The sequence below is a fragment of the Aspergillus ochraceoroseus genome (genome assembly GCF_002846915.1).
Source record: "Aspergillus ochraceoroseus IBT 24754 chromosome Unknown P175scaffold_6, whole genome shotgun sequence".
NCBI lineage: Eukaryota > Fungi > Ascomycota > Eurotiomycetes > Eurotiales > Aspergillaceae > Aspergillus > Aspergillus ochraceoroseus.
The window spans coordinates 1,557,394-1,581,633 of NW_024468481.1; the positions used below are offsets into that span (position 1 = coordinate 1,557,394).

The window sequence follows — 24,240 nt, forward strand, 5'->3', positions numbered from 1 at the left end:
CCCTTTGCTTGCTATTCCCTACTCGTTAAGGTCCGCATTAACGCACCTCATGAAACCAAATCGAATATCCTTTAGCCTGCCTAATAGAATCAAGCAAGTCCTTCTCAACTGCGCTATATATCTTTACCCAAAGTTCAGTACTTTATGCTTCAGACCCTTACGCAACCACCTAATATGTCGCAAAATATATAAAAAGAACATAACATATTCATTGAGCAAATTACATAGTACTTGTAAAATGAGAGCCATGATTAACTCTATAGGGCAAAAGGACCGAACAAAAGCACGGGGCGAAAAACCCCCCATTCAAACCAACCCTGCAAACTATCAATGCAGCCAGGAAATAGATCAACATAGGCGGGGGATGGATCCACTTCAAGCTCATCCCGCGAAGTGATCATATAAGTGATCATAGACAATCATCTCCAAATCCAAGATCATCGGTTCATCATTTAATCATCATAATTAGTTGCTTAAAGGTTGCCTTTTTTTTTTTTTTTTTAAAAGCCACACAAGCTCCGGTCCACTTGGGTATAAGTTACTGGAACCCTACCCAGGGCCTCCGCCTGTCCATTGGTCAGGGTATTCATGGCTGTCATGCCGATATTGAAGCCACCCGGTGCGGCATCAATCGCAGTGATGTAGATAGACCGGCCATTGTATTCTAGACTGTAACAGGCCCCGCACTGCGGGCTGTTCCAGCCGGGAATGGTAGGGGCGCCTCCGATGCGTGGGAAGCTAGGCAGCGAGCCAAAGGTGCTGTACCCCTTTGTCATGAGACCGTTCGTACCGTCGGAGCAGGCAACGGTTGTCATCGAGCTGCCTGCGACGTCGAATTTGGCGTCCCACGAGACGGTGGAGGCTGCGGCTGCGGCACGCTCCTCGATCTCAACCTCGACGGGAGCGGCGAGGGAGGAGGTGAGGAGAAGAGGGAGGAGGGAAAGGACGGCAGTAAACTTCATTGTGGATGTTTGTTTGGCGCTTTGTTTTTCTTCAAGCAGGTGGGTTTTTGTTTGTTGGGTTGAGGGAGGACGCTTGTGTTGATGAGAAGTAACCGGGGAGTAGGATGATGGTGAGGGGTATTTATATTCTTGGGTTGTAGACCTCTGACTTGCAATACTCTGCGCACTTCGCACTTGCTCCTTGTTCGGTTTGTGGAATTATTGCCTCATGAATCCTTTCATGGCAAACTGACCGTGGCGGGGATTCTGCAGGTGGGCATGGTATGACTTCCACGATACAACCCCACGCATCTAATTCCCTCGTAGCCCCGGAGGTTCCCAATGGAAACAGGGGAAAGAAGAGGAATACGAGCGGAGTTGCATCCTCCAGTTGAGAAACTGGATCAATTGTAGGAGTCGACTTGCTTGGAAGTGCAGCTTACAAGTGAGACATTCGCTGGGAACCCTCAAGTTCTTCGCATCGGCTGACGATGGATCAGAAATACCGTAGGATCAAATCACTAGAGGAGTCAGTCAATACTACTCTTTGGATTTTGGATGAGACATACAGCTCCTAGAATCTTATGTTATAAATAATCCAGAAACCGGATCTGGTCATTCCGTGCTCTTTTATCTTACACCTGACTCAGACAGAGTGGTGATCGTCAGCGGGGAAGTCGATTCTTACCGACACCGAGATATACTAAAATATGGCAATCCAGCCCTTGTTAACGAATAATCAAGTGGGCCTTCGATTAATTGCTGCAGGCAACTCTGCATTGTTGTATTTAATAGACACATGACCTCGGAATGATATACTTGGCCATGAAGACTTAGATGCTATATATTACTTCAATCAGCAATCCCGGGGCTCAAAGAAGCACGGGCATATTCTTATACTTAAATATAACAAGCGATGTGTTAAAATTTTGGAGCTAATTATCAAACTACACCAACCAGATACCTCACATAAAATAAACCAGACACAGGCCTATCTTGCCTAGCCATATATAGTATTCTTGAAAACTGTATATATTTTCATGGGTCCTATATTTATCTTCATTCACATCTCTTTTGCCCCCCCCTCTCTTTGGGTATTTTCAACACAAACATAAGCATGCATATGAAATTATTGGCCAGAAACCTTCATTAGTAATGTACCTAGGTATATTTAGAATACCTCATATATTACCTTGTTATGCCTTGTTTTCTTTCATTGCTATATTCACATGATTCTATTCTTGTAGTAAGCTACAAGTTCACAGTCTTTAAAAGCCCTAAGCAACCCGTCTCATATCTGCGGTGAATGATCAAACTATCTAGGGTATCTAGGCTTTTTATCTCAGGCCTAAAAATATCAGTACTAGTAGAGGAAGATATACAGACATACCAACCATACCAGGCAGCATTAAATAAGCTTGGAAGTATCCGCACGGAAGCAGAGTACATGTGAGGAGGACCACAAGGCTCCATTGACTTGTAACACATTGTATTTTTTTTTAAAGTACCATAAATACTAATGCACAAAGGCTAGGTAATCCCATTGCACCAGTATTCAAGTAATAAAGCTTAATTACAAGTTTTTGAGTTCCAAGCTTTTTCTACACAATGTCCCTCAGAGATTAATGTCACTATTGTTATCACTTGTACTTATAGCCAAAGACGGGGGATCTAAATATCCAATCAGCATGTTAGCTCAGGGGAAGAGCGCCGGGCTCATAACCCGGAGGTCCCTGGATCGAAACCAGGACATGCTAAGTCACATCTTTTTTTCACTCCTCACTTAGAGTGATACATCACCTAGTTACTATCTCTCTCATGTCTACTCTAATCTCTTTTATTTTATTCTGTGCCTTCCAATTCTGTGTTTTCAGGTATTTGTGGGTACATAGTTTTTCTTCTAACATATGTTGCTCAACCTCACCAACCTAGAGCCAAGTGCCGTTTTCAATGCCTAAATGGTGTTTAACCACTTAGCCTTTTTCGAAGTTATTTACCCACCATACAGACGCAATAGAGTATATATAATAGACGATGGGATGTATGGAGTATGCAGCGGATCGCACGGCCTGGCCAAGAAGGGACCTTGTGGAAGAAGGCCACTATTTAGGTGGAAAGTATGCCGAGTTACCTGGTTTGAAGTCAAACGAAGAGAAATTCCATCTTTGGCTCAACAAAGATCAAGGTATATATAGGTTTGGTCTATAGAAGGAGAAAGCCTTTGTGGCTTTCTGGAGGATATGGGAATACTTCCCTAGCTCACTAATACCATGCTATGAAATTAAATATCAGTCAATATTTCTTCATCTCTTAATAGTCAGACAATGGGATTAATATGCATCATACTAAGAACACAGAAAATCATAATAAATTAAAAGCACTTGATGGAACATCCGTCAATAATAGCTCTATGTAGAATGCTTGGCCTACGGAGTGAAAGGTATGCTGGTTATTTGGATAGACTGAACAGCAAAGTTTTCACTCTGGAAGGCTGTAGGGTATAAAAACCCAAACTCTGCATAGAGATTATTAGGGAGAACTTATAGACACCCACATCTTCTATCTTCTCTACTTAGATACTATACTTCAAATGCCCTGACAGCGAACCATAAGCAAAATAGGGCTTAGGGCTAGCCGAGGTCAACATAATAATAAATTATCCAAAAATAGTATAGCACAAAAGATTGCCAGAAACCTCACCCTGGTCCCACAGTAGAGCAAAATCCAATCTATCCATGCCCAAAACATAAAAAAAACTTGTTCATTTTGACCTTCACAGTCTTGCATAGGACAAACTCCAACAATAGAAGAGAAGACATTGTTACGTAGGCAAAAAGAAAAAAGTAATGAATGCCATAGCATGTCCTGGTTTCGATCCAGGGACCTCCGGGTTATGAGCCCGGCGCTCTTCCCCTGAGCTAACATGCTTCTATTGGTGAGAAATGCTTCCGTTATTTGAACTCTTGAAAGGCTTCTTTGTGCAAATGGTTCTGGGGAATTTTGATATCAATAGCGTGCGTGGATCATACATACACTAAACCTAAAGTAGGAGGCTCAGGAATAAACCTGCCCGGAAACTATACTGCAACAGGCATAATGCGGCGAACATTACATTGCCCTTCCAAATACAGAAGGAATTGGTCACGCGAGATGGTTTGTTTCTCTGCAGCTGAATACCTGGGATTCCACTTGAATAGTAAAAGTTTGCTTCAGACTCCGTTCCAAGAAGCTGTCTCTCAATTCGCCTTGTCTACTACTCGCTACTGTCTAATAACAAGATGAAGATGGTTGAGCACTATGGACATTCCCACGTGCTTAGCGAAGTTCCCACACGTACGAGGTACTTTTACGACCCCTACCTAGCTGTATTGATAGTAGAGTAATCGATTCGATCTAGCAAATGGCAGGCATATACTACACGGGTAGTCATTACGGGGAAGGGTATGATCAACAGGTGGCTCTACACTATCCAACAAATTGGAGTATTTTGGGAAGTAAGACAAGAGACGCGACTGGCTCTATCTTTTGCGGCCTCTCATGGAAAGAAAATACCTGTCGAATGGAACTTATACGTACTACCTATGTTGGAAACTTCCAGGACACCCTATATCTAGTTATCTAGTGTGTACGACACTGGTCAATATATGCTTGAATGGATTGGACGATTTAATAACGAATAAGTTCAATCACCTTGGGTTCGGACAGAAAAACTTTGACTGGTAGAGAAAAAAAAAAAAACAGTGAACCACACAGGGTTGGCCAGAATCGATTAGTATCACTCGGTTTAGTGAGAAGGCCAATCGTCGTATTAGCCTCGAGTAGTACGACAACAACTTTCCCCGTTCCTGGAGTTAAACTTGAGAGCAGCATCGCGAGCTCGAGCCAGCCCATTTATTACAGGCCTGGATGTGAAGAGCCATTGTGATATCTAACATGGTCTTGTTGTAAGTGGCTATCTGCTTGGCATTGTATCCTTGTGACTAGGTGTGTTAGCAAGACATATAAGCCAACTGGGAATGGGATGGGACTCGATACAGGGTATTGCGGTGGCAGTTTATCTGGATGCAGAAGCTGCGTACTGCTCGCAGAAATAACAGCTACCGGATTATTCGACAGGATAAGTATAGTTATGTGATCAACAATATAAGAAATCGAACCCTGTCAAACTTTAAGTATTAGACCATGTGTCCTGGTAGGAACAGCGAAGATATATTTTGGGCATATTTCGGCTGAAGGGAATGTCTTCCTTGCCTGGCTCACAGCCTGTTAACATATTTAAATTGTGAGGAACCCAGTTGAGTCATAGATAGTAGAAGGCAACAGGTAGCAGGCTAAACAAAATAAACACTTTAAGTCTGACTATGAATTTATCTTGTTGATAACATATAGTTAGAAAAAAAAATAAAAAAATAAAAAATAAATGTCTTAGCATGTCCTGGTTTCGATCCAGGGACCTCCGGGTTATGAGCCCGGCGCTCTTCCCCTGAGCTAACATGCTGAGGTGATTGAATGGACAATCCAAATTTGAAACTATGACTCAGGACTGATTTACAGATAATGATCATGGTTTTAAAAGGGTTCAGGCCGTAACTATGTACTACATCATAAGCTGCTTTGCCACAAATCTTTAGTGTAGCGAAAGAATATACATTCTTGGTAGAAAATATGTAGAAAATAAATCATAGTTATTCTTGACAGGATAATTCTGAGCGTAACTTTGGGCCTAATGTTTGGCTGGTTTTAATTTTTTATGTTGTTGATCACGTATATATAAAGTCATGTCCGCAACAATGATAGCATACTTGTGGTTAATTCAACATGGTCCGCCCCAGGAACCTAACGCTTTCATTATGCCTCGTCTAACTATGAACCTTGTTGATCCCTTACAAGGACAGATCCAAAGCTTGTGATACTTTACTCGTGCCTCTATTTCCTGTCCAATCTAGTTCCAAGTTTGTGTCTAATCCTACTGTTCTGGATGAGGCCATTATAGTTCCAGGAAAGGTAATGATATCAGACTTTGTATGGTATATGATCCGGTGGATCTAATAATTAATATTATATATGTAGTATATCGGATAGAACACCGGGACAGTCACCTTTTGGCCAACCCCATATTCCTAAGCCCGGCAGCTTAAGCCTTATGTTAATTACCAGCGCCTGCATACCGTAACCTTCCCCACGAATAAATCAAATATAATCAACACAGGAAACCCTACAGGCGGTCATTCAAACCCTACCCCCCCCCCCCCCCCCCCCCCCAAGCTAGCCTTGTGAACGTTAGGCTGGCTGTGAGTGGTGGTAAGATAGCTCCTCCTATCCATTGATTACTAGGTCGTTCCTCAACCAGGCCGATCTCATAGTTCGATAGCAGATAGACCAAGACCAGCTTTATCATGTTGGTCGCAAAAAATCGTCCAGGACTAAAGCTCAGTTAACAACAACCTCAATGCTCGTATCTATCAACTTGAAAAAAAAAAAAAAAAAATTACCATGCATGCTTCCCCTTTCCAAATACCAGATAATGGTCGCAGTTGGTTGATGTCGGTTTTTGACAGCCTTTATTGAGATCTTGATCTGTCGTATCCGGACAGAAGCGCGAAGCGTCATACGTGTGCGGCGATGGGTATATAGACGGATCATGGTGAATGGAATACATCGGAACTCCTACAAGAGTTCCCCGAGGGAGCTTTGAGTTGTTCTCAAGTCGCAGCCCTTCTGGCGACTGAACCTAATTTTCCACATTACTATCTGATTAGTAGGAGTAGGGTTGCCGAATAAAACACTCACTTTTCGTGGAAGTGCATAGCACAGAGGGCCACACATCCGGAAACTCTCCTTGATAACACCGTCCATTCTGTGCAGTTTGTCGAGTGCTCTTTCATTCCACACTTGGTTTTCTATTGCGCCGACGCGGTGGATCTCCTCCCTGAGGGAAGGGATATACGATGCACCTCGATCCTGGCTTGCAAGGTCTAGAAGCACGTTCGTCATCATTGCAGATGCAGGGAAGATGGTGGCGAAGTTCAGAACCATTAATCGAAGCGAAATCTGACGTGGTGTTTGCTCAATGGTGTCTTTTGAGTTGAGTGAATGTTCAATTTGGTAATCGAGGTAGTCGCTCTGACATCTGTTAAGACTACTAGAGACTGCAGGGCATCTAGAGGGCTTACCGGATCTTTGGACGCCATGTCCCCATTCTGCGCAAGTAGTATTTTATTGCTGATTAGACGCAAAACCCGAGGGGCTATCTTTCGATAATACCAGTGGTTTGGAATCGAGACCACGCGGCCTATAAGACTGAAAATCATAGTCTATTAATGATCCCGAATGATAGAAGAGAGAGGAATAGGAGAACACACGGCCTTAGAAAAGGTGGGAACAGCTTTATGACAAAGGAACCCATGGCAACTGCCCTGGAGAAACCAATTATACTCTCGAGGTATCTCTCATCGTGACCTAGTATCTCAGATGCTGTCAGAGTTGTTTATAGCCAGATAAAGAGAGAGAGAGAGAGAGAGAGAGAGAGAGAGAGAGAGAGAGAGAGAGAGAGAGAGAGTCACAAACACAACTTTTCCCCAACAAGCTGAGAGCTAGCCACACGAGCAACCACTTGGCATATACTATCATGGACCCTAAGCGTTTCCAACGTCCCTGGCTGAGACCCAAAAACCTGGTCCACTGACTGCTGAATCTCTTTCCACATGAGCAGTGCCGATGTCCCCAGTCGTTTTGAGAAAGGCCCTCGGACCACTTCCTCATGGAAATGGGATTCCCGAATTTGTGCATCCAGTAACATATAGTCAGATTCCAAGAGATCAAAGTGGGCTGAAACAACATCCAGTTTGCTATCTTGCGAGCCTACTAATGTTTTGATATCTGCGGACGATACCATTACGCTGGGTCCGTTGAGCATGGGAAGGCTAAATAATAACGACTGCTTGGAGAACTATTCGCTACTATTAGTACACTGACTGCCCATAGATGCTGATCAAAAGCTGGGCTACCTTGTTGTATCCATCTTGCAGGAGTTTCTTGGTGTGAAATATAGAAAGTATAATCTGGTGGAGTTTTACGCATATCTACATAATAAGGGATAGAAATTAGTAGCTAGCACTCATTTAAGGGGGGGGGGGGTTAACAAAAATCACAGCTCACTGGGACTTACCAGAACAATAGAGAATATCACGAGGCCGATGATCTGTAATGTATCCATTGCAGATATCCTGTAGCGTTTCTATTGACTTTCGAACAAATTGTTAAAACACAGTCCCATCGGAACGGGAACCTTGATTAAATACTAAAAACCACTAGAGCAATAAATAGAGGTCCTACGGAGTACACTCTTTATAAACGATTCAAGAAAAAAAAAAAACCCTTTTCTTCCCTCTGCCCAATGTGAAATCAATCCCTGTACGCTTAGTTAACTAATAGTTAACCATGGCTTTTGAATGGGGTCAGGGTCTTCGGAAGAAAAGTCAATCTATTATACTTTCTTAAGGCTGCGTGGTGCCATCTCATTTTGATATCCGAGCCTAGAACCAAGAGGCAAAGCGTGGGAAGGCAGTACCAGCCGAGGAATGTGTGATAATCCATGATAATATCAGGCAAAAGACGAGCTGATTTGTGCATATTATGGTATGATATACTTCCATGTTTCAGCTCTACCAAACATACGAAATTTCTCCTTACATGGGCATAACCCTAGCTATCCATGGATAGCTGTTAAACCCTAGCTTACTAAATAATCACTTACAACTGTGCTGAAACAAGTCATATATACATACATGGGATAGTCTCCTGGACAGGTAGATTGCACCCAACCAGATAGATTCAAAGTCCTATTGTTTCATTTATTAGATGGAAATTATCATGTGACATGAACTATCCTCGGATAATTAAATGCCGCAGAAATTCACACACAGTCTAACCAATATAGGAAAGAAGAAGCGATCGTGGCTTGACCAATCAGACGCTGATAAATTCGTCATGGCTTACCTAAGGTAAAACAACAAGAGTATCAAGTAGTACGTGACGGTGCCTGTTCCTTGGTCTCTTCCTGAGAGATCCTAGACGGTACCGGACGGCGTGGTATACGATGCTGATTCTCTTCTGTGCTTTCCTGCACCTGCTTTGGCATCCCAGCCTCATCACTATCGGCGAGTTCGCCACTTGCTAACTTCCGACGTGCTGCTTCACTATCTCCTTCAACACCCGCCCGACGCTCGTTCTGGATGCGTTGCTGCTCCTGTTTCCGGTCCTTTACTGCCAATGCAGCCTCCTCTCGCGCAAGTTCTCGGGAATTGATGCTTTCCAACCCCACCATTCGAAGAATCCGCCCAACCAGGAACTGGTAGCGGAGATGGCCACTTATGATTTCACTGACGTCGAGGTTTTCAACGCCTGGGACATTCTTGATAGGTTGAAGCCCAGCAACTCCAAGCTGAAGGCTGCTCGTTCGGTACAAGAAGGCAAGCACGGCATCGTTTTCCGAGTAGGCATTGACTAGCCGTCCACTCACGACACGCCGCATTCGACGCCAATGCAGAGTATCAGATGGGATCGGGGATCCCATGAGAATCGCCGATTCGACCAATCCGTAAGCTTGCCTCTTGGCTAAGCTCTGCAGGCACGAGAAAATAACTCGAGAACCCAGTGAATACCCAATAAGGGTCACAGCTCGCTCTCCTTGTACCTTACTTATCAAGGCATCGGCAAGAACCTCGCCAGCTTTGTCCGCGCGTGCCTTGGCGATACTAAAAGGATTGTCGGCCACACGAGCAAGCTTAAGAAGACCAAGAGGTAAGATCATAGCGTTGAGAAGACCCGCGAATATCGTTTTGGACAAAACTTGCCCACCTGCAGACCAAGCAGCGCTTGTGACTAGGTAATCGATTGCATTTCCAAGGTCCATTAATGGGTTTGTTTCCCAGCGGAGGCCGAAGACCTCTGAATCGGGGCCGATGACACGCCACGGGACCACGAAATTGTCTTCCTCGGTGAGCCAACCAGTGATGGTGATCGTGACACGAAGGCGGTGATCCTGCTTAGCTGCTTCCTTCTCATCAACATGTCTCTGTCTAGACCCGTGGATGGGCAAAAACGCAAAATCATCCACCTCACGGGCGTATTTATCCACCATGCGTCCGGTCATCCTACCGCCATAGGCGCCAAAGAGGCCACCAACGATGACCCCGCTGCCAGCAAGAGCTCCGAGATAACCAGCTGCAGCTGTAGCTCCAAGTCCCAATCCACCCATAACTGTCCCCAGGCCGGCTGCAATCAGAGGCGCAGCAAGTCCACCGGTAACGCCAATCAGGACAGCACCAGCCACGGATGCTATGCCAACTTTCCATTTTCGGGAGGAGTCACGCTCTCTTCCTTGATTTTGAGCGTCGTCCGAGTTCGCATCAAGTTGAAGAGCTGTATCAAGTAATCCTCGTGCTATCTTAACTTCATCCTGGTTGAGAGTTTTGATTCCCACGCCCAAGCTAGACGCAGCGTACAACATCAAAACACGGGAGTGGGCGCGGTAGTGCTCCAAACTGAGCAGCAAAAGAAGCAGTGAATGAAGTATCAAGAGTCTTTTTGCTTTGGGAAGCTTTATTAGTGGTGTCTCCAAAGGTGGATATATTTCAGCAAGTCGATTCCAGGTGCGGTCATCCTCGTCCTCATGTGGGCTTTCGGACTTTTGTGTATCTTGTGAACTCGAATTCTCTGCCTCCTGGCCCTGACTCTCTTCTTCCCGATTGACGACTTCTCCTACCCGAAGAAGGACAGAGTCTTTCCAATCGTCAAATTGAGTGAGGGCGCTAGCTTCAGCTTTGACGTCTTCGGCGGTCGGAACATACTCTGATCGAGTTTCTTCCTCTTTGGACACCTCTTCCTCCTTTGCATCTGAAGATAGGGCATGATCTTTGTTGTCTTTGTCATCAAAGTCTATAAGTTGGGTTGGTAGGAATTCCTGATTTTGTGCCGGAATAGCTTTAAAACTCTCCTCAATCAAGTCTCTCATACGCATAGTGATTTGAGCAATCAAAATTGTGAGGTCAGCTCGTTGTGAACGGTCGAGAATAGTCGTTAAGTCCTGGTCATGGTTTCCCTTCGCCTCCGCCGGTGGAGCCGAGCCGAAGGTGCTGGCATGCTTCTCTTTGAAATTCTTCCACATCGAGTGTAGGGGAGAAAGGTAGAATAACGATTAAATCACCTCCAAGTAAAATGGCGAAGAATAATACACAAGCCCACCATCGATGGGCGGTTGAAGGAGAGAGAAAGAAGCGACTTGTTGAGCTCATCAGGGAGAAGTGAGGCAGGGTCTGGATGACTCAGCGGTTTACAGCGAGCTTGGCCGAGTGACGTAACGTAAGGGATGGTTGGATTCCTTAGGGAAGGGCAAAGACAAAACACAAAAGGATTGTGGACGAGAAGAAGAGGGCAATTGTATATATCCCTTTGTTGCTCTAGAACAGACATTGAGGGCCTTATGAGTTGGCCGTATCAACGACGAAGTATTTCCCCTTCGTCTTTGAAGCATACCCAAGGGCATTTCCGTCCCATGCATCCCCGTCAGGGCGGTTATTTCTCCCAGAGTCAACAACACGTTGAATTCTCTTGTTCCGACCGATTATTTGTTCCTTAGACATGGCCTCCTTTAGCTGTTCCAGTCCAATGGTGTTTTCCTTCGACGCCTCTGGACTCTCATCTCGAATGCTTTGCAGCGGTTCAACCCCCGTAGTATTAACTTTTTGGATCTCCTTGACGAAATGAATCTGAGACTCGAGGGTTCCCAGCATTCTCTGTTCCTCCTCCTGGCTAGAGGGTTGGGGAAGAGCGGACAGACGCAGTAGATGGTGAAGTTGCGCTGGAGTAACTGATGGAGAGGGTGGTTTTGTAGCTGCATCAGGGAGCAACGAGCGAACAGACCAGGTCGGTTTCGAAAGCATTGATTCAATATCCTCCTCCTTTGCGCCCGAGGAAGAGTAGTAGCGTTGATAGGTGACCGGTTGGCTGCGACAGAGCAGTGCGCCATAAATTCGAGGACTGGAGTGTCGAAGCATCGTAAATATTGCAAAAACAGAGAAAGCAGAGTCAAGATATTATTAATATCTTTACGTGAATGAGTGTTTGATTTCGAAAGCGAGAGACTTGACGGCGTTACAAGAGAAGACAAAGGAGAGGAAAAAAAAGTGGCGACCGCCTCCATTCCCGAGCAGCGGCGGATCTTGGTTAAGGTGATGATAGTCTGAACAGCTTAGCTTCCCTGTCTTCCTACAACACTCTCTCTTCTTTTGTGCTGTCTTTTGTCCCCTAAAGACTTCACTCGCGAACTTTATTTATCGAGTTATTTCTCTTTAACCGAATCGCTGACCGGACACCTTACATTGAACATGGCCCAAGATCCACGTGTTCTGCTGCAAAGAGTAAGTCCATTTCACCTCTCTCTGCCTCCACCCCGCCCTATACAGGAATGTCGATCGCTGACCGTCCCGCGACGTCTTCTAGGCCGATAAAGCGTTGCAAGGCGCCTCCGGTGGCTTCAGCTTCTTTGGTGGCCGCACAGAGAAATACGAGAATGCTGCAGATTTGTACACACAGGCTGCGAATGCGTTTCGAATTCAGAAGCAGAGTAAGCGACCCCTCCAAAGCCAACTTACTTACCTTCCTGGGAATACAAGCTGGAATAGACCGTCGCGGAAATATTGACCTTTTTGGTATTTTTCAGACAAGGAAGCCGGTTTAGCGTTCGAAAAGGCTGCCTCTATCCAAACCCAGAATCTGAACGAACCCGATGATGCCGCCAACACGTTGCAGGAGGCCTTCAAGGTCTACCGCAAGTCAGACCCAGAGGATGCCGTTCGAGTACTTTCTTCCGCTATTCAACACTATGTGCTGAAAGGAAACTTGCGTCGAGCGGCCACGCAGGAGCAGTACGTTGCGGAGGTATATGAGATGGAGTTAGGAGACACCAAGAAGGCGCTGGACGCTTACGAGAAGACCGCGGAGTGGTTTGACGCTGATAATGCTGAGGCGTACGTTTCCCGTCCCACCTCTATCGCGAACGGTCATATATTATCAGAGCGCTCATTGGTATATTTCTAGACTTGCGAACAAGCATTACCTCAAGGCGGCTGACCTGGCCGCGCTCGAGGGCGATTACTACAAGGCGATCGAGCACTACGAGCGAATCGGCCGTTCATCCATCAGCAACGGACTAATGAAGTGGTCTGTGAAGGATTATCTCCTGAAAGCCGGAATCTGCCATCTTGCTACCAATGTAGGCTCCCAACCCATACACCACCAGTTTTTGTTAAAAAAAAAAAAAAAAAAAAGGCGAGAGAGCTAATCGGATTCAGGACCTGGTTGCTGCCAGCCGCGCCCTCGAGAACTACCGTGAAATTGATACCACATTTGCCTCAACAAGAGAGCACCAGCTGCTCGTGGATTTGGTCGAGACAGTTGAACAAGGTGACCAGGAGGCGTTCGCCGATAAGCTCTTCCAGTTCGATCAGCTTAGCAAGTTGGATAAGTGGAAGACGACTATCCTTCTCCGGATCAAGAACAATATTGAATCCCAGGAAGAAGATTTCTCGTAGATACCTTACCCCTCGTTTCGATTGTATCTTGCTTTCAGTGAACCATCGTATAAAGAACATTCTTATATTTGGGAATATTTGATGCTAAACGGGCTCATGATAAGTACTATTATTTTTATGGACGATCCATGTATTTGTGCTCGAAAATTGCATAAGCATACTTTGTACTTACGTAGGCAAATAAAGAGGAAGCGTCTTGGAAAATGTAGAAAGAAGGGGGAAAAAAACCCGTCGTCTATTTTAAACTCATCAAATCATACTGTGCAATTTTATGGTATCATATCATCTTTCAAGCCAAGTATCGTCATTCCCATATCTAACCCTCCACATCGACAGGACCGAAAATTGAAACGAAAACGCTGCGGAACGTCCCGATCCAGCTAATGCACAAGCTCCTCCAAGGCGCGAGACTTGCGTGGGAACACCCTCTTGTACAAGCTAATCCCTACAGAATCTTGTGGGTTGAGCTTGGCGTCAAAGGTACACTTGAAGTAACCATGGGTACCCAGACTCTCCTTGATGTATCCGCTGCGGCCGCGTCTGGTCCACAACTGCAAGGCCTTGAACCAGTGGACATCCTCTGCGTTGAAGAACATGTAGCGGACGGTGACGACCTTCTTGTGGATCTTGTAAGGGTGGCCCGTGATAATGGCTCGCTTGGCAACGACACGCGATGGATCAGGGGCCACGACTGTGCCCGTTCCAATGAGCTCCAGGCGATTGATCTGGAAGTTTTCTGCGGCATTTGAGTCCGCAGAATCGAGGACCTCTGGGTCGTCAACCGTCTTGTTCTTGAAGACGAGGACAGGGACAGAGCCCCAGGTCATAGGGCCGATCCAAGTAGCCATAGCGCTGCGGCCGGGGTGGAGGAAGCGGTCGTATTTGTGCACGTTGTTAGGCGTGTTGTCTGCCGCGGAGAAGACCGGGTTCACGACGAGACGGCGGGGGCCGTACTGAACGATAAGCTCTTCCTTAGACTTAAGAGGTTCTTCCACGTTAGCATTTAGGTGCATGTTGATGTTAACGACGGTGTGCTTGTGCTCATGTCGGAGTAGCGAGAACAAGGACAGAGGTTGTGGCCGATTTCGGAGGGAAGCGGGGATTGCTCGCAGACGAACTTCTACCCTTGTGCCAGGATTAACGCCTCCGATGAGAGCTTCTCTTAGAATCCTATTCTTCGCTCCCTTGTAGTCACCGAACTGGAGGAGTCGTCGCCACTCCTCGGGCTCATGAGGTCGATCCTCAGATGTTGCCCAAGGGCTAGTCTTGAGACTCTTCATTCCTCTGTATCTAGCAAGGCGTTCTCTGGCAAGCACATTTGGATGCAACTCAATTTCGTCAGGGAACTCGAGATCCTCATTCGCTTCTTTTCTGCGGCTAGAGCGGTACTCTTCCAACTGATCTGCCTCATCCTCTGGTGACGGGTCAAGGAACATCTCTGATTGAGGGTACTCTGAAGGTCCACCTTCCGTCATAGCATCGTGGTTGTCTGGGAACACGCCGTCTTCAGGCGCGCCGGAAATGTCCATGTCCATCTCCTGGTCCTCGTCTTCATCTTCAATGTCAGAGCCCGAATCCGACATATCCTCCAAGAACCAAGCCGACTGGTACTTGGAGGTACCCTTAGGCAGTCTCTTCGGCGGTGCTGGGATGTGTGAATCATCGTCAGAGAAGTAGTGGTGGTCATCCAGAAGAACTCCTTTCTTTTCTGTATCCACGAGAGAATCCATCTCATCATCCATCTCAATTTCCTCCGGAGCGACAGTTGCTAGGTCATCCTGGTCTGCACTAGGAGCGTCTAGGGTTTGGGGGGCGTCGCTTTCGTCCACATTCATATCGTCGTCGCGCTTTGCTCGTGCGGCAGCTAGTGGGGCAGCTGTGATAGAATCGATCTGGAAGTCACCCCAACCAGGGAGATGGGCCAAACGGTCTGCCTTTAAGCCCTTTCCCCGTACAACACCGGTCAAAACGACATCATTCACCTCATCAGAAGTAGTCTCCGGCCACTTGACATTCTCAATGAGCATCCAACTCCGGTCATCCCGCCAGCGGATTCCTTTGGGTGTTGCAGTGCAGAGGGATCGAATAGCATTGGAGCATTCTTGTCGTGAGTCGATGGAAAGAACCTTGTCGACAGCCGGGAAGAAGTGGTTCATGAAAGATTTAAGGGAGGTAGCCACTTGAGGGCGTTTCTTGGGAGGGTTGATTTTATCGAGACCCTGGCAAATGTCAACAGATGCACCAAACACCACAGAAACCCAACCACTACGAGCATACCTGAACCATCGCAACAACATTTGAAATACCCTGACCTTCAATCGATCGGAGCAGCAACTCTCCCTCTTCTTCGACCTCGACCTCAGCGGAGAGAGCCACTACCACGAAATCTGCCATCCGGCACGCATCTAATGCGCTCATCAAGTCATATTTGGCAGGGATATATTGCAAACTCTGTCGGAAGCGGTCGATCCGTACGCGGGGAATAGAATCAGAAGAAATATCGCTTGACACATCCACACTTTCATTCAGAGCCCGGATGATCGCGGTGGTATCGATATCGACCGAAAGGGGCACAATAGCGACATGACGGGGCGCTCCATTCTGGCCGGAAAAAATGCTGGTAGCCTGGGCTTTCTCCTGGTGCTTCAATTGTTGCTTCTGCCGAGCCTGGTTCCTCCGATCGAGTCTTGACATGAGTTGCTGGTGAGGGGTCTTGCGAGTACCCCGCTCTCCTCGTTCAACCTTGCCTAGAGACGGGTGGTCAGCATTCGAGATATGCACAACAACAGTCAAGACGGCAAATTCGCTGCCATACCTTTGGCCTTCTCTTTCAGGGCACCTTTAGAAGCATGTTTGGTCTTGAAGGGCTTGTGCGTGGTTTTGGTAGTCGAACGGTGGTGGTGAGCCGTTGCAATGGGCGCCATATTGGCACCGCTGGAGCCCTTGAAGCGAAACGGAAGAGATGCCAGGATGACTTAGATGACAATAATTAGGAGTAAATGGAATCCCAGAAACAGAGAATCCGCAAAGGATCGTAAAATCGAGAATCAAATACAGATCGATTATGTCTGTTGGGAAAAAAATTAGGCGGTGGAGGAAAAAAAACAAGCGAGTGTCGAAAAAGGCGGTCTTGGCGTCTTTTTTTCCTGCAGAATAAAAATTAAAACTTTCTACATCAACGTCGAGAATATTTGCGGGTGCTCTTCTCTACACTCGAAAGCTTACAGTGTGTTTTTTTTTTTTTTATATTAGACTTGAAGCTTTTATTCCTCTTTACCTTTATTTCATTTATAATACCACCCTTGTCCCTGTTGAATATCTCCCCGCAACGCTGATGGCGGAATCAGCACCAACCAAGGCCGTTGCGCCGATGCAGCGCAAAGAAAGCAGGAGAGTGATCGAAGCAAAGAAGACCTACGGCCGTGGAAAGGCTATCCATACTCAGGGTATCAGAGACAAAAAGCTCCGGAGTAACCTCCGAGCCGTTGAAGCCAAGTACAAAGATGCAGTAGTCCGGGCCAAAGATGCGGAGATTCTTCTCGAACATGAAGCTGGTTTTATTGAGCCTGAGGGGGAGATGGAAAGGACTTATAGGGTTCGACAAAGCGAAATTACAGCGAATGTCGGAATTGAGACCGCCAAGAAGAAGTTTGAATTGAAGCTGGAGGACTTCGGACCGTACCGCATGGACTACACAAGAAATGGCCGCGAGTTGTTGTTAGCCGGACGAAAAGGGCATGTTGCGACAATGGACTGGCGGAATGGCAAGCTAGGCTGTGAGCTGCACCTGAGGGAAACCGTTCGAGATGCCCGGTGGCTACACAACAATCAGTTCTTTGCTGTGGCCCAGAAGAAGTCGGTGTATATCTACGATAGCAAGGGTGTGGAAATCCACTGTCTGAACCGGATTGTCGAGCCCTGTTTCCTTGAATTCCTTCCTTATCACTTCCTCCTCGCATCAGCTGTGAGTACACCCCACCCCGTTTCCATATTTAAACCTCTCCTCTCTAACATTCCACCACCAGCAAATGAGCGGACATCTCAAGTACACCGATACCTCAACCGGACAGCTCGTCGCTGAAATCCCTACCAAAGTCGGCGCCCCAACATCCCTCTGCCAAAATCCATGGAACGCCATCGTCCACGTCGGTCACCAAAACGGAACCGTCACACTCTGGTCCCCCAACACGCAAGCCCCACTGGTCAAAGCCCTCGTGCACCGTGGCCCAGTCCGATCAATGGCAATCGACCGCCAGGGACGGTATATGGTCTCGACAGGCCAAGACCTAAAAATGCAAGTCTGGGATATCCGCATGTACCGCGAAGTCCACTCCTACTCCTGCCACCAACCGGGCTCCTCCGTCTCCATCAGTGACCGCGGTCTCACAGCAGTCGGCTGGGGTACTCAAGTCAGCGTTTGGCGCGGGCTCTTCGACGCGGCAACCGCCGATCAGGGTAAAGTTCAAAGCCCCTACATGGCGTGGGGCGGCGACGGGCAACGCATCGAAAACATGCGCTGGTGCCCCTTCGAGGATATCCTCGGCGTGGCGCACGACAAGGGCTTCGCGAGCATCATCATCCCCGGCGCGGGAGAACCCAACTTCGATGCCCTGGAAGTAAACCCGTACGAAAACCCCAAGCAACGCCAGGAAGCCGAAGTCCGCGCCCTTCTGAACAAACTCCAACCGGATATGATCTCGCTCGACCCCAATTTCATCGGCAAAGTCGACACCATCAGCGACAAGAAGAACCGCGAGGAAAAGGACCTCGATCGCCAACCCGAAGATACCATGGAAAAACTCAAGAACCGGGGACGGGGCAGGAACAGCGCGCTGCGCAGGTACCTCCGCAAGAAGGGCAGGCGGAATGTCATCGACGACCAGCTGCTCAAGGCTCAGATGCTGCGCAAGGAGCATGCTGCGCGTGCAAAGGACAAGCTCCAAGCCGAGCGCGAAGACTTGGGCCCGGCGCTGGGCCGATTTGCCCGGAAGGAAATGTAATTTGTTTCCCAGGTAGGTACCTTGCTTTGCCCTCTTGTTCTTGTCCCTTTTTGGTGGCACGTGTCGTTCTGCCCATGATTTGTTTTCCCCTCGTTGTCTTTACTCTCGTGGTTGTCTCCTTGATAATGCAACGAGGAACTCGGATACCCTGATTCATAGAGAGCATTGTCTCTTAGCTGTTCATGACTATATTTGCATTTCGAGGGCGTTGGGGGTCGGTGGAAAAAGGCTGTGGATATAAAAAGGGAGAGCTTGATCAATAAATAATCAGAAATGTACAATTTTATCTTCAACCTTGCTCTGGCGTTTGTTGCCTTTTATAAGTAATCTAACCGCAAGATGTGGGAGATATCTCTATAATCTAGTTCCAGACTAGGCAGGCAGGCCAAAATTAGGTGCGAATATACGCCTCATAATTTTAACAAGAACAGACAGAGCAAGCAAGACCCTTATAGACGCTACAGACTCGAAAATTTTGTTTCCAGGAGTGTCTGCCCTCACAGCCATGTAGCCAAAATCGTGACTGTGAACTCTTTGAACTGCAGAACATATACGAAGCAAATTTCTGAACACCGCATGAAGTAGAATTCCAACTTGACAACATAACCCTGACGCCAAGCACATTACTCGCCAATGATGAAACATGGATATCAGAGGAGCAGATACAGCAGCAGAGAGAAAAGAGAGAGCACAAACATTAGACACGAGGGACATGTAACGCGTACTGGGAATCAAGATCATCCCCGCACGCTGAGAAAAGCCACACAGACCATTGACTCCAAGTGATAGGGAAGATGTCAGGGGAAAAAAAAAAAAAAAGAAAAGGAAAACTGCTGATCCACATAAGCCAAATGCGAAACGATGAAGCAGATAAAGTACATAAGGCTGAGCTCAATGTATGCCAAAGGGCCTTGACCGCAACGCGAGGGTCTTTCGTTTTGTGTTTCAGCAAAGCGGCCGACCTCACGTTCAGGAATCCAAGTTCCATAAACATATCCGAATTGATATCGCACGCTGCGGATATTACCAGCCGGTACCGACCAAATCTTCACCGGTAAAGAACACCCATAAAAAACACGCCATCCGATGTGTTCAATGAACAAGACACGAACCCCACGTATTAGAAAAAAAAAAGAAAAAAAGAAAAAAGCAACACGTAAGACATCCGAATGTACGCCAGTCACCACCCTCTTTAAAATGAAACGGAGATAAAACGGGACATTTCAACTAGAAAACATTAGGACGTCGAAATCAAGCGGTCCCTTTCTGCCTCTTGCCCCCAACTCGGGGGCTAGCCTTAACTTTGCCTGACCCTGGAGCGGTGCCGTTGACGTCTCCAGCACCATCCTCACCTTCCATCTTGACCGTACTTGCTCGTCGACGTTTATTGCTTACGTTAGGACTCGCGCTAGCACTTGTGACTTGTGAAACGTTTGCTTGCATCTGACCTTGAGGGGTCATCCCGGGAGGTCCAGGAAGATTACTCTGGGCAGGACTTGGATGAGCCGAACCAGTGAGATGAGGTGAGCCTTGGTTTCCGGGTAAAGCAAGATGAGCCATCGCAGGGGATGCAAATTGATTGGGGCCCCCAACGCTAGGTGCGCGCGGGTTATGGCCCTGTGGTAGCGCTGGGTTCATGGGCCCTGGCATGAAGGCAGGATTTGGACCCTGGTTCTGAATATTGCCGACCAGGCTGCGCAGCGATTCCGAGGGCGTTAATTGCGGGTGCTGGTGCGAGTACTGGAACAGCAATTGCATTTGAGAAATTGTTTCTGCCACCTAGAAGAAAAACATAAAGATCAGACTAATCATTCTCCAGGATGAACTAATAAAGTAACTTTTATAACCTACCTCCAAAAAGCTCATGACGGGGGTAGGCACACCGTTGGCGGTCACCATAGATTCGGGTAATGTAAACGAAGGTTGAGCTTGCTTTTGCTGCGCCCGCTTGCCCATATTTTTCGAGACTTTTGGACTTTGCTTTTGGTCGGGTAGTACCTCAAGTGCCTGCAATTGACTTCGGGGAAGATATTCGTTGTGGTTCATGATCACGATGTCAAGCATTTCGATTTTATTTTGGAAATCAAAGTGCGCTCTCAACGTACCAGTTGCGAACAGCTGACGAGAAGGTTAAACAAAGACTGAAATAAAGAAAACACCACTGAATGAACTAACCTGAGCATCGTTTGTAAACCAATAGATGAAGGAGGCTTTGGGACTTTCCACGATATGCCCCCCATTTGGTGAGTCTCTTTCCCGGGCTCCCTCAATGAGCATTTGAATCTGACGAATACCGCTCGTAAATTGGGTCATGTAATATCGTGCAAGAGCGGGGGTTGCAATTTCAAATTGTTTGGAGCCTGCTTGAGGATTGTATACGCCTTGTCGGAGAACTCCGGTTGGTGAATAAAACCTGTCCACGAAGGACTGCCAGTACAAAAGATCATGCGCCTCTCCACGACTCTATACAATTAGTTAGCATTTGTTTCAATGGGGGAAAAGCGCATTTCGAAATATGCATGAGTTGTACCTGGAAGTTACTGAGATGCTCAGCGAAGTTATTGAGGCAAAGAATTGTAGCACCCTTCAGCGCCATTCGCTGCTGCATCATCAACGCAGCATTATTCTGCTGTTGCTGTTGCTGGGCTTTCAATTGCGCCTCCTGCGCAGTCATTGGTGGCTGCGGTAGGCCTGGCTGACCCTGTTGAGGTTGTGGTGGTTGCCGCTGTGCTTGCAGCTGCTGCGCTTGGGGTTGCGCTTGCTGTTGCTGCATCTGCGGCCCAGGCTGCTGAGATTGTGGAAGTTGTTGCGGTGGGGGATTGGGAGTCTGCTGCGGTTGAGGAACAACGGCTTGCGGTTGTGGCGGCTGCGATGGCGCGATTTGAGAGGGATTTGGCTGGGGAGTGCTGCTTCCCTGATGAGGCAGTGGTCCCGGCTGAGGTTGTGGCGTAACACTCTGGGCATCATGTAAACCTTGAGGCTGGGGTGCCGGGCGCTGCTGGGGGGTGCCGTGGCCAGGCTGTCCCGCTACGTTCTGTTGCTGGACCTGCTGGGCTTGTTGGGCTTGTTGGGCCTGTGCCTGAGCCTGAGCCTGTTGCATCGCGAAAAGGTGCTGTTGCTGTTGGAGATTCTGGGCCTGCCCGTGGGACATCTGCTGGAGCTGCTGCATTTGCAGATTTGTCGGTCGCATGGCGGGGTTTCCTTGCATAGCGACCATCTGCGCTGCGTTCAACGCCTGTGTGCCATTCGGTAAAGAAACCGGAAGGCCGGCATGTTGTTGTTGTTGCTGTTGGGGCTGCTGTGGCGGTTGCTGTTGGGGCTGTTGCTGTTGTGCTTGTTGTGCCTGCTGCTGTTGTTGTTGCTGGAACATCATACGCTGTCTAAGGAGTTGCTGATGGTGCTGCTGCATAAGGTGCGGATTACCGGCAACTATCCAGAACAAAAGTCGTTAGTCTACCGGCCAGGACAAAGTTATCAATGGTGAAGAGTACATACAATTTTGCGCGTAGGGGCCTTGTTGGAACAGGTGGGCCTGTGGACCCAAATGAGAGAGAGCATGAGCTTGTACAGGACCACCGGGCCCGGTTGTCCCTGCCCCTGGGGGCATTCCCCCCATCATCGGACCACCTTGAGTGACCTGTGGGCCACCCGGGGCAGATACTCCTGGGTGCATCTGTTGCACCATCCCGGCGCCAGGATGAGCATTTGGGTGTTGGCCAGGAGCCAATGCATGACCCGGCGGCAGACCGGGGTGTTGAGGGATGCCTTGATGGGCAGCAAATGGCTGCGCCATCATCATCGCTGAAATACGAAGTCACCGATAACGGAGACTCCACAGCCTTGAATTGAAAGGAGATAAGGAGGGGTGGAGGGAGAGGGAGAGAAAACAAGATAATAGAGAGAATGAACTCAGTGATTTTATCGGCGATCACGGAGCTTGGGCGGACGTCGGGACTCGAAAAGCGCGCTTGACGTGGAGACACAACAGGGCGGCCACTATTAGTGTCGGAGCGGAGGCCAAGACGCAGCTGACGGACGACTGAGCCTGCGTCGGTATCGTCCAGAACCACACGGAAGATGGAGCATGGATCGAACCTAGCCTAATCACCGGTGCCCGCCAGGGTGTTGGACGCCTAAGATAGCCCAATGTTAGAGTAGATGCGACGAAGAATATGCTTGGTGGAAGATAAATTGCGAAAACGGATATTGAATGATGAAAGTTGTGGAGGGGCTATGGGCGGCCAGACGAGAGAGGGGAGCGAGAGAGAGAGAGAGCGAGAGAGAGAGAGAGAGAGAGGGAGGGAAAGAGAGAGAGGGAGATGGAGAAACGGCACCTGTCGCGATCGCCAGCCCACTGACTCTTGATAACGAACGCGAAAAGTTGGGGGTGGACTGGAAGGATGAGAACAGAAAATAAGCGCCACAAAGACGATCAGGATAATAGGGAAAAGGAACAAGAGGCGGTGGAGAGAAGGAGGAGGGGAGGGAAAGAAAGCAAGAGGGAGAGGGAGGGAATAATATGGTGGCTAAAAGGGGAGGGAGCAAGAGGGAAAATTGATGGGATTCTGGAGGTGAGGAGAGTAAAACTTACACTCAATCTCCACTGTACCCTTTGGTTATAAAAGCACAGAGGAAGACAATTGCGCCTCTTATTTTTCAGATGGAAAAATCCACCGCCTCCTAATTCTTTTTCCTTCGTCGTCGTCGTTGTCTTCTTTTTCTTCTTCTTCTTCTTCTTCTTCTTCTCTTCTCTTCTTTTAATCGCTTTGTTGGCTCGAAAATCCGATGGTCGGAGCTGGACTATTCCTTATTAGGTAAGGATCACGCGTGGAACGGATTAAATATAATACCGGAGGATCATCCCTTACCTTTTTTTTTTTTTCTTCCACTTTTCTTCCTCTTGCTTGTTCTTTTCCAATTCTCTCTCTTACACTTTTGTGAAGAATCCAATCCAATTTGGCAGTATTCTTGGAGCAGATGATATGGCTTTCAGTGTTAATGCTGCTGGGAATCTTGTGATGCCAGGATTCTGTCAGCCCACACACTCAGTGCCTGTTCCTGGCTTATGATCATGCCATAACAGTCCCAATCAGATCATCGCAAGCGAGCTAACATTTGTATGGTGAGTTGCCTCTCTGTTTTTTTTCCCCCTTATTTCTACCCCCAAGTCTCTCGAGGATGACAAACCTCTTTCTTCTTCTTTACCACCGAATCGCCCATGACGAGACAGTCGGACCTTCCTTTCCCGGTTGGTCTGCTACTTGCCAGTATATTTTGTCTGAGAGACAAATTTTCTCCTTGGATTCATTTTTCTTGCTATTGTCGGACGCGGACTGACATTCTGAAAGACAGTGGAAGCGAATCGACGCAGACGTCTTAAAATCAGGAGGAGCGTCACCGGGACGCGTATTTGGCTCTGTTGCGGAGGAAGGTAGATAGCTCTCAATATACCCTAGGATTAGATCAATCAATCAATCAATATCCGTCAAATTCACTATTTGTTCTTTGTAATTTGATATCCCCTTCGTGTTGTCGCGGTTGGTGGCGTCTCGATCATAGTAACCCCAGGTCGTCTTAATCCCAATTGCCTACTAGGTACCTGAAGGGTAAAACTCTTTTCATCTATGGAGTTTGTTCAACACTCTAACTTCAGACTGGGAGTCTCTCAGTATGGAGTGCTATCCGTAGTACTACTTGTTCGGTAGA

General features: G+C 47.6%; 7 protein-coding genes and 3 non-coding genes across 10 annotated transcripts; 3 read left to right on the plus strand and 7 right to left on the minus strand.

The window, feature by feature from the left end:
- Positions 1-18: 18 nt before the first annotated feature.
- On the minus strand, positions 19-962 carry aspf13 (allergenic cerato-platanin Asp F13; the record flags this gene model as incomplete). Its single annotated transcript, XM_040900097.1, has 2 exons — positions 19-80; positions 554-962. 2 exons carry the CDS (start codon positions 960-962, stop codon positions 19-21), a joined length of 471 nt encoding a protein of 156 aa, XP_040750913.1.
- A 1,664-nt stretch (positions 963-2,626) lies between these two features.
- Positions 2,627-2,698, plus strand: P175DRAFT_0t100. Its single transcript has one exon. It is a non-coding gene; the product is annotated as a tRNA-Met (tRNA).
- Positions 2,699-3,797: 1,099 nt separating this feature from the next.
- On the minus strand, positions 3,798-3,869 carry P175DRAFT_0t106. The gene has a single exon. It is a non-coding gene; the product is annotated as a tRNA-Met (tRNA).
- Positions 3,870-4,792: 923 nt separating this feature from the next.
- P175DRAFT_0533961 (cytochrome P450) lies at positions 4,793-8,157 on the minus strand (the record flags this gene model as incomplete). Its single annotated transcript, XM_040900098.1, has 9 exons — positions 4,793-4,921; positions 4,977-5,038; positions 6,273-6,364; positions 6,434-6,672; positions 6,732-7,064; positions 7,115-7,241; positions 7,304-7,400; positions 7,509-7,890; positions 8,110-8,157. The coding sequence occupies 9 exons, from the start codon at positions 8,155-8,157 to the stop codon at positions 4,793-4,795; spliced, it is 1,509 nt and encodes a 502-aa protein (XP_040750914.1).
- P175DRAFT_0t105 lies at positions 5,368-5,439 on the minus strand. Its single transcript has one exon. It is a non-coding gene; the product is annotated as a tRNA-Met (tRNA).
- A 574-nt stretch (positions 8,158-8,731) lies between the features above and the next one.
- On the minus strand, positions 8,732-11,917 carry P175DRAFT_0462484 (DUF726 domain protein). The gene is made up of 2 exons (XM_040894790.1): positions 11,447-11,917; positions 8,732-11,088 (listed from the first exon to the last, which is right to left on the minus strand). Exons 1-2 carry the CDS (start codon positions 11,882-11,884, stop codon positions 8,962-8,964), a joined length of 2,565 nt encoding a protein of 854 aa, XP_040750915.1. The 5' UTR covers positions 11,885-11,917; the 3' UTR covers positions 8,732-8,961.
- A 249-nt stretch (positions 11,918-12,166) lies between these two features.
- Positions 12,167-13,793, plus strand: sec17 (alpha-soluble NSF attachment protein SEC17). Its single transcript, XM_040897541.1, has 5 exons — positions 12,167-12,361; positions 12,444-12,567; positions 12,664-12,970; positions 13,041-13,215; positions 13,295-13,793. The coding sequence occupies exons 1-5, from the start codon at positions 12,329-12,331 to the stop codon at positions 13,532-13,534; spliced, it is 879 nt and encodes a 292-aa protein (XP_040750916.1). The 5' UTR covers positions 12,167-12,328; the 3' UTR covers positions 13,535-13,793.
- Positions 13,794-13,914: 121 nt separating this feature from the next.
- On the minus strand, positions 13,915-16,509 carry P175DRAFT_0483017 (small subunit rRNA maturation protein TSR1; the record flags this gene model as incomplete). The annotated part of the gene is made up of 3 exons (XM_040895513.1): positions 16,350-16,509; positions 15,812-16,281; positions 13,915-15,753 (listed from the first exon to the last, which is right to left on the minus strand). The coding sequence occupies exons 1-3, from the start codon at positions 16,456-16,458 to the stop codon at positions 13,915-13,917; spliced, it is 2,418 nt and encodes an 805-aa protein (XP_040750917.1). The 5' UTR covers positions 16,459-16,509.
- A 359-nt stretch (positions 16,510-16,868) lies between these two features.
- Positions 16,869-18,534, plus strand: P175DRAFT_0440386 (WDR46/Utp7 family protein; the record flags this gene model as incomplete). Its single annotated transcript, XM_040894016.1, has 2 exons — positions 16,869-17,498; positions 17,560-18,534. 2 exons carry the CDS (start codon positions 16,869-16,871, stop codon positions 18,532-18,534), a joined length of 1,605 nt encoding a protein of 534 aa, XP_040750918.1.
- A 1,251-nt stretch (positions 18,535-19,785) lies between these two features.
- Positions 19,786-22,333, minus strand: P175DRAFT_0440994 (LIM domain-binding protein; the record flags this gene model as incomplete). The annotated part of the gene is made up of 5 exons (XM_040894052.1): positions 19,786-20,313; positions 20,386-20,652; positions 20,710-20,997; positions 21,065-21,963; positions 22,030-22,333. The coding sequence occupies 5 exons, from the start codon at positions 22,331-22,333 to the stop codon at positions 19,786-19,788; spliced, it is 2,286 nt and encodes a 761-aa protein (XP_040750919.1).
- Positions 22,334-24,240: the final 1,907 nt, after the last annotated feature.